Source organism: Zootoca vivipara, chromosome 3 (genome assembly GCF_963506605.1).
Source record: "Zootoca vivipara chromosome 3, rZooViv1.1, whole genome shotgun sequence".
Taxonomy (NCBI): domain Eukaryota; kingdom Metazoa; phylum Chordata; class Lepidosauria; order Squamata; family Lacertidae; genus Zootoca; species Zootoca vivipara.
Genome location: NC_083278.1, coordinates 119,558,827 through 119,573,018, shown reverse-complemented (window position 1 = coordinate 119,573,018; position 14,192 = coordinate 119,558,827). Strand labels below are relative to the sequence as shown.

At 48.5% G+C, this 14,192-nt stretch overlaps 1 protein-coding gene across 6 annotated transcripts in view; it reads right to left on the bottom strand.

Annotated features, from left to right (window-relative positions):
* Window positions 1–14,192, bottom strand: part of DTNB (dystrobrevin beta) — a 96,727-nt gene that overhangs the window by 68,069 nt on the left and 14,466 nt on the right. For all 6 annotated transcript variants that reach the window (XM_060273223.1, XM_060273222.1, XM_060273225.1 and 3 more), the window contains exons 2-7: window positions 12,021–12,088; window positions 10,908–10,988; window positions 7,657–7,870; window positions 5,264–5,349; window positions 2,805–2,959; window positions 681–786 (exon numbers count right to left, since the gene is read on the bottom strand). In XM_060273223.1, coding sequence (XP_060129206.1) covers window positions 681–786; window positions 2,805–2,959; window positions 5,264–5,349; window positions 7,657–7,870; window positions 10,908–10,988; window positions 12,021–12,087 — 709 coding nt within the window. In that variant the 5' untranslated portion in view covers window position 12,088. The remainder of the gene's footprint in view (window positions 1–680; window positions 787–2,804; window positions 2,960–5,263; window positions 5,350–7,656; window positions 7,871–10,907; window positions 10,989–12,020; window positions 12,089–14,192) is intronic.

Sequence of the window (14,192 nt, the reverse complement as noted above, 5' to 3'; positions counted from 1 at the left end):
TGTCCAGTGCTGGATTTACGTATAAGCTAAACAAGCTATAGCTTAGGGCCCCACTCCCTTGGGGTCCCCCAAAAAAATTTAAAGGAAAAAAACCTGGATATACATTTCCAAAATAAAAGATAAATAACAAATAAAATAAAACCTACATACAGCAACAGGGTTTTGTGTTGTGTAGGCTCCTATTTTGTTATGTGCAAATGACTTTAGATACCTATTAGGCCCATAAATGACCATATAGCATATATTCAACACACAAAAACAGCGACAATTTGTTGTTGACAAAGGACAGCTGGACATATAAAGGGCCCCATTCCCTTTAGGAGCTGAGGGCCTCATCCAGCCTAAATCTGGCCCTGCCAGTGTCCCATCTAGTCTAGTGGCCAACCAGATGGCTAGGGGAAGCCTGAGGCACACTGAGAGGCAGTGCGGTATAGTGGTTAGCGTTGGACTAGGACCTGGGAGACCTGGGTTGTGCACCAAAGAGGCCTTTGGTCTGGCCCTGCGGGGCTCCTTTTAGGCTCTGATGTGGGGGGGGGGCACCTGATGACCTATATTAGGGGAGCCTCAAGAAATTGAGCTCTCCGGCACAGAAGACACGCTTGCCCTAGTGAGCCCCCCAGGCTGCAATGCTCCTCAGCAGAAGGAAAGTCCTGCAAAGACGGATCCAGAGAGACCCTTACCATTTTCAACGTGGGCAAGTCTGTGCAGGAGAGGTAGCCACACAAGGCACTGGGGCGGTGGGTCAGCCATTAACGTGTCTAAAAACATGTTTAGCATGACCTTTTTCTGTGGAGAGAGGTCAAAGTGAGAGAAAAGCCAACTGCGGTCTGTTTCAGAAAAGAGCAGCGAAGATTCATCCTCCACGAAAAGAGTGTTTGGGCCAAACACACAGCAGCACCGCCAGAATTCAGGCTGCCTTAAAAGCTGGCTGATTTCAACTGTGCAGTTAAGCACATGCTCAAATCTCTCTCATTATTTAGTATTTTATTTAGAATATTTATCTCCTGACTTTATAGACCCCAGACTCTCTCATAAAACAGCTTACGGAGGATTCTCACAAAACCATTTCCAGAGTGGTAGCTGCATTATTCCGTTGCAGAATGACAAGAAAATGTCCTGTGTCATCCTAAAGACTACAATGTGTATATTGGTCTTCAAGCTCCCATGAGACTTTGCAATCTTTAGCAGAAGAACAACAGTCATGTGTAGCAGCATGACCTTGTGGTCTCTTCCAACTCTATGATTCTAGGAACAGAAGTAACACAGGGCTGGAGCCAGACCTAGGCTTCAATCCTGACTCCACGTACCCATGAGTAAACTTGGGCCACTCTGGACTCCATTGGAGGAGGTGTGGGATATTAGATCGATCAATAGATCGATGGGTCTTCTAAGTAGGTGTGGTTAGACTAGCAGCCTTAGGCTGTCAAGACTTCTGTCCCATTTAATTCACTGGGGCTTAAATGCAACTAACTTTAGCAGAACCCAGAAGACGCCCCTTTGTCTTCAACTGGGCACTTTCCTCTCTGGAGCCTCATATGAGGCTTCTCCAGGCTGAGCCACCCATTCCCACCAGGATCAGTTGGAAGGAACAGGCGATGCAGCTGGTGGGCTTGAGCGTTTGTGGCAACCTCCTCCCCACACCTTGGACATGCACCCCAGGAAGGAAGGAAACTGCCTGTGATTCGTTTGCACCACACAAGCCGTCCCCTCCTCCTGAGGGAGAGCCCCCTTCGCATCCTGAGGGAGAGCATCTCTTCTGTGGACAACTCACAGCTCCCCTCTATGGGAAGAGCTTGGTCTCAGTTCTAGGTTTCAGTTGCAATGCCACAAGATGCCTTTCAGTTGCAATGGCACAAGATACCTGAAGGAGCGTCTCCACCTCCATCATTCTGCCCGGACACTGAGGTCCAGCACCGAGGGCCTTCTGGCGGTTCCCTCGTTGCGAGAAGCCAAGTTGCAGGGAACTAGGCAGAGGGCCTTCTCGGTGGTGGCGCCTGCCCTGTGGAACGCCCTCCCAACAGATGTCAAAAAGGAAAACAACTACCAGACTTTTAGAAGACATCTGAAGGCAGCCCTGTTCAGGGAGGCTTTTAATGTTTAATAGATTATTGTGTTTTATTCTTCTGTTGGAAGCCGCCCAGAGTGGCTGGGGAGACCCAGCCAGATGGGCGGGGTATAAATAAATAAATAAATAATAATCATCATCATCTTGTTCTTCCAGGCTCCTGCCTTGGGTTCCCTGTCTCTTTGGAAGGAGTGCTCCCTGCATCTCAGATAAAGAGCAGCATGAAGAGTCTCCAAGTTCTTTCACCTTCTCCTTGCAGTAGTGGTTTTAGCTTGAAATGGGTGCAGGGTGCAGAGTACTGGAACGGCTCCCTCAAGGTCAATGCCCCTTCAGATCTCCAGTTAAAAGCCACCATCTGCCTGGAATCTCCCTCTCCCTGCCAAGGTTTACCATTATCTCCCATGGATCACTCCCTTTCAGGAGAAACCGAGCGCCTTCTCACAGAGCTGACCTGCTCCGGTTACCCCCAGCTGTAGACCAAATGCGGGTGCGTAATTTTTATTCTTTTCCTAAGTGTCTTACACACACACATACTTCGTGCTCCATGTTGATTTAATCAGGGAGCTTAAACTGAGCCAGATCCCAGAACCAGGCAGAGTTCTAAGGGGAGCTGCCACTGTCCTGCCTCTTCCAATGGACTCCAGCTTCGAGGCTCCTTTGGAAGAAGAAGCAGCAGCAGCAGCACAGAAAGCCTTTAGCACAGGATCTCCTCCAAACCTTCCCGTTTCAAAAACTTTACCTGCTGGGAGAAACACGTCCGCACAGAGTTTTCCGTGTACCCAAAGGAAGGCCCTTCAAACACAGCTGTGGGAAGTTTCAGAACCTCTCTCAGAAACTGGTCAAACTTTGAAAATATCATCAGGCCGTTGGAATCCGACATTTGAGAGAAGATATCTAAAAAAACGCAAATCAAATTTGGATTAACTGTAAACGCTGCCCTTGTGGAAAGGATACAACAATTACATCTACTTTTAAATTATTTCGGGGGGTGGGGGCAATGTTTGCACCACACGACTTTAAATAGGCTGTCAGTGGCTCCTGGTCAAGAACAGTCAGAGACAGGCATGCTTCTGAATACCAGTTGCTGGAAACCATAGTGGGGAAAGTGCTCTTGTGCTCAAGTCTTGCTTGTGGGGTTTCCACAGGCATCTGGCTGGCCACTGGGAGAAAGAGGAGGCTGGACTAGAGGGGCCATTGGTCTCATCCAGCAGACTCTTCTTATGTTCTTCGTAGACACCTTTCTATCACATCCCCCAAAGCAAGTGACTTTTTGTCTTCTGTACGCTGAGAATTCCCCTCTAACATGACAGGACAATTTCTTCTTGGAGGAGGGGAATAACGGTGGACACCTTTAGCAAGATTTCTAAACTTCTTTTTAAAAAGGGACTTGCATTCTTAATCCTTTGCTGCACTCTGTCAAGTACTCCTGGAGGAGTGGCAGAAGGGAATTAACCGTGAATCGTAAAAGGTTTAAAGCAAGCCAGCCTAACACAGCAGTACATGAGTAGGGAATGGAAGAACTATTCACCCGTATCTAGAATGAAGTTAAGAGGAAATCAGAACACCAAATAGTCCTGAGAGTACAGCGCACAAAGCTTTGAGAAAAGGAGCTCCACATGCGGAAGGATCAAGGCGACAATGGTGAAGCATCTTAGCTCTGATGGTGGTGGAGGGGAGGAGAATCATAGAATCATAGAGTTGGAAGAGACTATAAGAGAGCGAGGAAAGTTGGTCAGGGCAAAGAGAAGCCAGGATGTCTGCTGGTTAAGCAGACAAATTGGGGGGGGGGTGACATAGTGGAAATCAAGAGCACACTCAGCCAGAGCAGAAAACAACCATCCTTTTGACCAATACTTCAGATGGACAGCCCATGGCCCCCATCTGATCCTGACAGCCTTGTCCCGTGGCCGCCTCTGATCTCAAGAAGCACCGAAACAGAAGCTTCGGCTTGGAGGGGCAGTGGGAGCTCACAGTGTGCCAGAAAAGCCCAAGGAGGGGTTCAAGGAGAGGCATCTGGCCTGTCAGGCAGTGCGAGGAAGCAGATCTTGAGTGTTGCTGAAGGGCAGCTGAGTCAGTCTAATGTGAAATTTTTTTCAATGCTAGGAAAAGAGGAGAGGGAAGATCAGCTTGATTTTGAACCCCAGGCATCAAACCTTTTCAGGCTTACCCTGTCTGGGAATTTTATTCTTGGAGAGAAAATTAGCACCACAGTATTTTATTTTATTTTAATTTATTTTAAAGTGGGGTGGGGTGGGGGGGTCAGAGAGCCCAGGATAAAGAATGATGCCTGCAGTACCTATTGGATCTCCTAGTCCACAGCCAGGAAGAATCATAGAATCATAGAGTTGGAAGAGACCCCAAGGGCCATCCAGTCCAACCCCCTGCCAAGCAGGAAACACCATCAAAGCATTCTTGACATATGGCCGTCAAGCCTCTGCTTAAAGACCTCCAAAGAAGGAGACTCCACCACACTCCTTGGTAGCAAATTCCACTGCCAAACAGCTCTTACTATAAAGAAGTTATTTATACACACCCAAGGACAGAATGGTGCTAGGAACCAAGTCAAGCACTGCTCTCCAGCAGGTATGCCGCAAACGGAGCAGGCAGAGTCAGTTATTTGCAAAAGGACATTCAGGGATTGGGAGGAGAAAGCAGAGCCAAGTGCCTGGGGGAAGGAGGCTTAGGAGGGCGTCCAATGGAAGACGACGACGACGAGAGAAACTCTGGTGGGCTGGAACTGGGGAAAGTGAAGGGCTGAGGCGGCCAAGGCAGCAGAAGAGAGGCCTGCCCAGAGCGGGAGAACAGCTGGCTCCCACTCACCAGGGAAACCCCCAAAAGTGTTCCCAGGCAGCACCAGGCCTTCCTGAAGCCAGATCCAGCAGGCAAGACCAAGAGGAGAAATGGCAGGCACTCTCCCTTGCCCCACATTGCTACTCTCAGCTGAGCCTCAAGTCTTCAGAAAAAAGTTTTTCTCGTTCTCACATAACTCCAGTGATACTTGTGGACAAGGGCCTGATCCAGCAACTTGATTCAGTGGAATCTTCCTGCGTTCTTGTTACGGAACAGGGAAGAGCAGAAGAACACAAAACAAAGGATAGCTTCTGCAGCTGATGGGGGGGGGCATTTTTTTCTTATTTTAAGGACAGGATTATGCAGTATCCTTCTGCCTACCCCGAATTATCTCCTTAAAATACTCACATCTCAACTTGTCCAGAATCTTTCCACCGCACATGGTTGCCAACATGGCTTTTATGGAAAACACCGTCAACTTTCCGTGGCCCTCACTGTAAAAAAAACAAACTGCAGTTCAATCAATCAATCAATCATTTTATTTTTATGCTGCCATTCCAAAGCTAAAACCATCCTCAAGGCAGCTTGCAACCCAGACGATGCATGCTGTGGCAGGAGCAAGTCTATGATCCATTCATGCACAGCCACAACTTATTCAGCAGGCCAACACAAGAGCACCATTCAGAAAGTGTCCAAGAAGGAAAACTGCCCCACGTTTTCCTGGCTGGTCATGGGGTGGAACATCTTATGCAATGCGGGGGGGGGGGGGGAATGAGAGAGAGAGAGAGAGAGAGAGAGAGAGAGAGAGAGAGAGAGAGAGAGAGAGAGAGAGAGAGAGAGGCTTCCGTTAGCTGCGCCCAACAGAGGTTAGCGGAATAATGAGATGTGCTGAGTTGTTTTTGCCTGCACCCATGCTGTCAAACGGGATTCTATTGCCATAAAGGAAAGGGACATGCTTTTTAAACACTCCCAGCAGAACGAAGAAGCACAAAGGTCCTCAGTCGATTGACACGCCATTACCCTAAGAGGATGACAGCATGCTTGCAACCTGAGCAAGACAAGAGGCCTTCTCGTAAGAGAAGCCTCTTCTGCCCTGACTGGGCTACTTTGTACGCACAGGAAGGCTATAAAGGAAAAAGGACTCCGAAGGATGCTATCAGCCCCTAAGGCTCAAAATAATAAGTAAACAGATCCCATGATACGTCATTGTACTTCCATCGCGACACAACTTGGAGCTCCTCTGGTCTACAAAGTCTTCTGCCTCCCAACGGCAACTATAGAGGAGGAAGAGGGGCAGTTTCTACCTGAGAGGGCAGCGGCAGAAAGGCAGAGAGCTCCCAGTCGAAACACCAGCAGAGTCTTCCCTGCCAGTAAAACCCAGTTTTCCGTCTCTCTTGCCCAAGAGCGCACACTGTTCCAATACGCGCAGCAGAAAAACTTCAACAGCTGCCAGCCAGGGGAAATGAAGCAAAGCCTATCTTGGGGAGTTTTGGGCTCTCCTGCTCTTGGCTGGGATTCGAGGCTTACACATTGCTCCACAACAGCCTAAAACGGGGGATATGGAGGTTGATTACTGGAGATTCACAAGTGAAACTGGTGCTTCACCTTCATGTTCAGCCCTAAGGAAAGAGGCCAAAGGGACTAGGGAGGGGTGGGGCTGGTACCCACAATTGGGTACAACATGCTCTCCCCTGCAGTAGCACAGAACACGTAACTTGAGTGTGCAACTCCATGGGGAAATGTTAGCTTGAGCAGCCATTCCCATGCCCCCAGCAGCTTGTGTAAAGGCAGCTTTGTTTGCGAGGAAGGCTCCCTTAAGCCTCATGGAATTGGACTGCGTCTTTTTAAAAATGTCGCTTTTGAATCCACATATTCAGATGGAAAAAAATCCCATCAACCCTCTGTAACCTTTCAACTGGTCAGATTTCTTGACGTGCAGAATCCGAAACTGAGCAACACGATTTGAAATGTGTGCGTGCTGCAGAGTGACTCGAGTGTGAAAATGGCACTGGCCTTTTTCAGCTGCAGGGTCACATCCTCGCCCCCTGCTCACTTTGCAGCAGGAATGTTCGCTCCATTTTTAATTGCTGACTGTAAGAGAGAGGGCTTGCAGAGAGCAGCCCACTCTGCTTACTTCCACCAGATGGGAGAGCAGCAGCAAGTCTGGGAGTTTAAATCAGGAACAGGAAGGGTTAAGACGGGTCCAGGGCTCTGCAGAGTCCTGGTGGCTCAGCTCCAGGTTGGTAGCAGGGAAGCAGGGGAGGAGCTAGCTTCAGCAGGGGCTGGGAAGGAGGTAGACCGGCACCTCAGGAGCCTGGTTTGGGACCACGGAGGACCCATAGAGCAAGGAGGAGGGGCGTTTGGATGCCCAGTCTTAAAAGGGGGGTCAGAGCCCACGAGACGCCATTGTGGGCTTCTGCCCCATGCAGAGCAGATATGATTTGAGACATCTCACCACTGTATATAGCATGCACAATAAAACTATGAAAATCCAGAGGATGTGTGGAGTGCTTACTCGGGAGTAGCCAACACCCATCTGTGACAGCTGACAGAGCAGAGGACTAGAGCACGTGAGCTCACAAATCTGTCTTGATCTGCAGCCTGAAGGAACACTGAGACACCACAGGGGGATAAACCACCTTGCTCAAACAAGGGCTCTGAGGATGAAACACGGGTGTGATTCTCTGTCAAGGGCCGAAGCCTGCTCTGGCCCAGGGGTGCCCAAGGCCTCAGGCTCTGCCCCAGCCCACACAGTGGCTGCCTGGAAGCAACGCAGCCTGTTGGAGAGAGAATCCCCTGACCTGTCATATGCTGCTATCATGAAGTTGAGGAGAAGGCTGATGGATTGTTCCACGCTGATCTGGTGAGTAGAAGGAAGGCGTTTGTTCAGCTGGTAGTAGATGGAGGAAATGATGGTTTCTAATCGAGACACATTGATCTCCGTGTTGTGATCCAATGTGTTAAGGCCATTATCTCGGAAGGCTTCAATCATATTCCAGATATCCACAAGGTGAACTGGAAGGGAAAGGGAAAGACAAGTTTCACTCCTCATTGATGCAAGTTCACTTGCATTTTTATGAAGCATCCCTTCCATAAAACCCGGAACGTTTCCAGACATTTCCTTCTACAGGCACAGCTCATGTGGCTGGCTGGCTGGCTGGACGGCTATCCTATCTGTTAGGGATTCCTTAGTTGCAGTTTGTGCATTGCAGGGGGTTGGACTAGATGACCCCTTGGGTCCCTTCAACTCTTATGATTCTTTGTGCGTATTGCTAACTCTTCAGCCAACAGAGTCAAGCTGCTCTCTGCCAGCTTTCTCCAGGGGTTCTGCCAGAGCTGTCAAATAACAGCTGAGGTCCCACAATTGTCTGGCCATTTCTCTTCACAGTCTTAACTTGGTGCTGCAAGACTGAAATTCAGTTCACCTGGCCAATCTCTGTGGCTGACTGTCCAGGGTTGGGTGTAGGCTTGTGCTTGCCTTATCAGTCCCCAAGTGAAATGCCTGAAGGAAGAGGGGAAAGCCTGGCTGAGGAAAGAGGGGTGGGGGGGAGAAACTGCACCCCCTCCTTGACCCCAGCATTGAGGCAAGGTGAGTGTGACCACGTCCATATGTATATTCTGGCAGACTGAGGATGCATTGCATCAACTTTGGGGGATGCATTTTGGCTAGGAAACAGGATAGAAATACAATCAGGTGAGCGGCAGCCCTCCCCTCTTGGCCACACTAAACAAGGCCAGAGGTTGCAAATACAGCATCTTGTCTGGATTCAATAACTGGGTGTTGCTGCCTGCCTGCCTCCCCCAAACACATTTCCCTTGCTTGTTAAACCTAAAGCTAAGCCACAATTGCTTGTTTTCCCATTACCAGATGTCCCCATAGTGCTGTTTCCACAGATACAGCAGCCCCTGGTGGCAAAACACAAAGAGAGGCCCCTTGAGAACAGCCAGCCTTTCCTTATTCTAACAGAGAAGGGTGTAGAGGGTGGGGGGCTCTGTCACTCCACTGAACTCTGGTGACTGGAGAGAGAAGTGAGACAATCTCTAATGATCCACATGGAAGAGGACAGGGTTTTTCAGCTCCACTGGATCAAGGCCCCAACCCTTTATTTTTTACCCCAAATACGGCCATGCCACATGATCATAGAATCATAGAGTTGGAAGAGACCACAAGGGTCATCCAGTCCAACCCCCTGCCAAGCAGGAAACACCATCAAAGCATTCTTGACATATGCCTGTCAAGCCTCTGCTTAAAGACCTCCAAAGAAGAAGACTCCACCACACTCCTTGGTAGCAAATTCCACTGCCGAACAGCTCTTACTGTCAGGAAGTTCTTCCTAATGTTTAGGTGGAATCTTCTTTCTTGTAGTTTGAATCCATTGCTCCGTGTCCTCTTCTCTGGAGCAGCAGAAAACAACCTTTTCTCCCTCCTCTATATGACATCCTTTCATATATTTGAACATGGCTATCATATCACCCCTTAACCTTCTCTTCTCCAGGCTAAACATACCCAGCTCCCTAAGCCGTTCCTCATAAGGCATCGTTTCCAGGCCTTTGACCATTTTGGTTGCCCTCTTCTGGACACGTTCCAGCTTGTCAGTATCCTTCTTGAACTGTGGTGCCCAGAACTGGACACAGTACTCCAGGTGAGGTCTGACCAGAGCAGAATAGAGTGGTACTATTACTTCCCTAGATCTAGATGCTATACTCCTATTGATGCAGCCCAGAATTGCATTGGCTTTTTTAGCTGCTGCATCACACTGCTGACTCATGTCAAGTCTGTGGTCTACCAAGACTCCTAGATCCTTTTCACATGTACTGCTCTCAAGCCAGGTGTCACCCATCCTGTATTTGTGCTTTTCATTTTTTTTGCCCAAGTGTAGTACCTTACATTTCTCCTTGTTAAAATTCATCTTGTTTGCTTTGGCCCAGTTGTCTAATCTGTTAAGGTTGAGTGCCTTATGAGGAACGGCTTAGGGAGCTGGGTATGTTTAGCCTGGAGAAGAGAAGGTTAAGGGGTGATATGATAGCCATGTTCAAATATATGAAAGGATGTCATATGGAGGAAGGAGAAGGATTGTTTTCTGTTGCTCCAGAGAAGCGGACACGGAACAATGGATTAAAACTTCAAGAAAGAAGTCATCTTGCCATGACCCTTGCATTCTCTACGACGCGATTCCCTGCTTCTTTTTTATCGCTTAGGTGACTTCCAGAAGACACGTTGATTGAGCACTCATCCTGATTTGGTTACACGGCATCCTCTGCCTATTGAGCCAGTTGTTCTGATTCTTCTATGCTGAGCGATAGTTATTCTGCACTTTCTGGGAGGAGCAGGGGTTTGTTGCTCAGGCAGCCCAAACCCCCTTTAATTGTGTCACCTGGATTTCCCAGGGTGCCACTCCATCTCTCCCACAAAATACTGGCTGTCTGGAAGCGGCCTCCTCATTCTTCTCTGTGCCAAGTGACCCTGCCCAACAGACTCTTCCTGTGACATTTCCAAACTAACAAGAACATGCTCAGTGCCAGAGAGTCCAATTACACACAGAGAGCTTCCTCCCACCAGGCTGTTTCCTCCTCTCAACATCATTTCTAAGTCACACGGCCTTCTCCCTGCCTCTTGCACACACCCCTCTTTTGCACATTGCCCTGTAGTTTATGCGCAGCTACAACACTTTCCTGCCGCCTGGGCACTGCCCTTCACTCGGTCATTCAAGTTTTCTGTGGGTGATCTTCAAGCGTGTACTTCAAAGCACCGAAGGGTCCCTGGCCAGAAGAAAGCAAATCATGGGATCTTCCAGATAAAATTTAGTCTTTATGTGCCTCATGTGGATCAACAGGAACACACCAGCACATGACAACAAGGACATTGTGCAAAGGAGGTGGAGGCACAGAAAGCTTTTCCCAACTTGGCATTACCACTTTTAATTTTCTCTCTCTTTCCCCATACAATGCAAGGTTTGGGTTGATTTGCTGAGTCAGTGCAATACAAAGGCGTAAATCTTGACCTGAGCATTTATCTAAGGTGTTTCTACAGACAGTGGAACTTTTCACTTACGATTACATCTTTTTTGCACAAATCTCAGTTTGCAGGCAGTCCGATAGGTTGACAATCTGATGACGTCGAAGTTCTGAGCCCCTGTGAATTAGAAGCAAGAGAGTTCTTGTCTTATAGTGGGAAGAGGCCTTGGATCACACCCCACCACATAAACCATTTCCCAACTGCACTTTTGGCCTAGTTTTCAAGACAGCTGGTAATTCTGTGTCAAAACTATTAATTTCCTTCACTTCCTTTCTGAATCGTTTCCTGTGAAATAACTTAAAATGGCACAACAGTGAAAACACCAATAAAGCATATATAACACTACGTCATGTCCTATGTCAATCACCCACCCCCAGCCCCAATATTCCTCCAATCAGTGGATCACCATCTGTGGCGTTTTTGTTGGACTCCAAAAAGGTCTTGCCAAGTGTGCATTCTGGAGTTCTTGCCTGCTAAACATTACAGTATAACAATTCATACACTAAAAAATAAATAAAATGTTTTCCCAGGAACATTTAACTAACCTGTTTCTGTAATTGTCTTGAGGATGTTGATTAAATGATGCTTTTGTTCCCCTAATAAAGTTAATGCTTTACAAATAATCTATCAATATTTGAGCACTCAAATGTTCAACCCTTCTTGGAATCCTGTCCTTTAAGGCCCCACGACATCTTGGCAAACATCCTCAGAGCCTTGCCCCCCCCCTCCTCATTTTTGCAGCTGCCCTTGGCAATGCCAGCAGCCTCCCCCTAGATGGCATGTCCCCAAATATCTCAATGAAAATGGTCAAGGATGGAAACTGAGGCTCAAGCATGGAACAGGGAGCTGGATCCCCAAAAGCTGAGAGCTAAGGTAGACCCTCGTCCCCAGAATTCAACCGATGCTTCTTTAGGGTGTCATGGGATGTGAGATGATATGACCACTAGATGTTTAGTGAAAAAGTATTATTAAAATAATAAAAAACCCATGTTATTAAATATTCTGTTTTACCATTTCAAATAAACATTTTACAAACTTTAAAATATCCAGTGACTAACTTCTCTTTCCATGGTTCATTTAAACATGCTTTTAAAAGACTGCAGAACGTTATTTTTGTGAAGCTGTAAGCTAAAGCAGAGCTCTACTTACTCATTTCCACAAACAGCTGCCTCTTCTCTGCCATCGTTCTCCTCCTCTTTCCGCTCTCCTCAATCATCCTAAAGACACAAAGTGAGAGGTTCAGCCCCATGGACTTCTCTAGCTAAGCCAGCCTGTAGGGGGTTTGTGAAGTTTCCATATTAATCTGATCTAGAAAGTCACACAGGAAACAGTGAATAGAAACCACTAGGCAAAGCGAACTACGCAAATTACTTTGGTAGTTTGAGAGCTGGGGTGTATGCAGAGCGGGGGGGGGGGATGCTGCTTGTACAAGTGTTGGGGGGGTGGGAAAGAAGAGGGCAACTTTATTTTGCAAAATAGGCTGACATGAGTGAGATGGTTGCTTTTGCTTTAGGAAATAAAAACGACGCTAAAAAATTCTGCCACCTCCATTTTGCAAACAGCACCGACTTAGAAACAGGCAGCTCTCCACTGTGGCTCCTTCTCCAGCCTTGTGTCTGAGTAATACTGATGTTAGCCCTCCACGTCAGCCACCAGGAAAGCTACTGGGACGACAGCATTTTTGCAGTTATTTGCAAGATCTACATTGAAAGTGCCGGTGGTTTCAATGGGAGCAGGTGTGCAGCTCCTCTCGCACTGCCTTGGAGGAGCAGAACCTTTTCTTTCCAAACAACTTTATGGCATAAAACCCAGGAGTTGAATTCCTATTTTCATGGAAAGAATGTTTTTGCAAAACAAAACAAAAAAAATCTATGTACCGTGTTTCTCATATTATAAGTCATGTCTTATAATCTTTTTTCTCAAGAAAATAAGCCTATGGCTTATTTTCGGGGGGTGTCTTATTATTTTTTTAAAAAAATTACAGTATGGTACCTCCCCTGTCCGGCGCCCGGAACTGGCTGCTGCTGCGCTGCTGGGCGCGTTGTCGGCACTTCAGCAGGGCACGCTGCTGGGTCCCGCCGGGTCGGGGCTTCACGCGGCGCGCGCTGAGGCTCTTGCCGGATCCCGGCTCGGAGCAGCGCGCGCTGCGGCTCTTGCTGCGTCCCGCCGCCGGGTTGGGGCTTGGAGCAGCGCCAGCGCCAAGCGCCAACCCAGCGGCGGGACCGGCGGGACCTGCAGCGCGCACGACAGGAAGAGGAGGGACCAGCGAGTGGCAGCCGCGGCGGCCAATGAAGGCTCGGCCGGGTGTTTTTTGTCGTTGTAGCTGCGTCCCGCTGCGTCCCTCCTCTTCCTGTCGCGGCTCGGCGCCCGGAACTGGCTGCTGCTGCTGCGCGCGTTGTCGGCGCTTCAGCAGGGCACGCTGCTGGGTCCCGCCGGGTCGGAGCTCCACGCGGCGCGCGCTGAGGCTCTTGCCGGGTCTCGCCGCCGGGTCGGGGCTTGGAGCAGCACGCACTGCGGCTCTTGCCAGTCCCGCCGCCGGGTCAGCGCTTGGCGCGGTGCATGCTGCTGGACATTTTGGAGGGGCAGCAGCAGCCGGTTCCGGGCGCTGACAGGCATCTTCCTCTTCCATGGCGCCATCCAGACCTGCTCCCACCACTACGGCTTATTTTTGGGGTATGTCTTATATTTCTTCAACTCAGGAAAATCCTGCCATGGCTTATTTTGTAGGGATGACTTAAAATATGAGAAACACGGTACCTATGGCCTGCTTGCCCTCTCCCACTGATTTCACCGCTCAGTCAGTTCTCTGAAAGACGACTATTCGCAGGACCAGTGGAGCCGTGCGATGCTCCTTAGATATGGCAAAGAAGAACGAGCCTTGCCTTTTCTGTCCTGTTGCCTTTCACAGAAGTCCTGGTATTCTAAACAATAGGAGCACTAGCTTAAATGTGTTCTAACATATGCCAAGAGTTTTTGGAATGCTTTATTTAAAAAGATAGTGCAAATTCTTTCCTTGTTATTTTTCTGATGTAAGAAATCAGATGGGAAAAAGTGAGGTGCACGTCAAAATGGAAATGTAAGGTCGAAGTAGTAGTACAGGAAGGGGCTGACAGAAGCGTGCCCTATGACTTCTACCTCGGAAAGCAGGATTAGCTGAAATAATTCAAAAAGTTTAAAAGTCACATGCCTGGGTAGCCTTATTGATGATCCCAGGGAGGCATCATAGTTTACTGGGGCAGGGGTGCCACACCAAGGAGCCGCTCTCTTGGCCAATACTACAGGACCTATTTTAACAGGTTTCGCTCTTCTTGGAGCTCATCA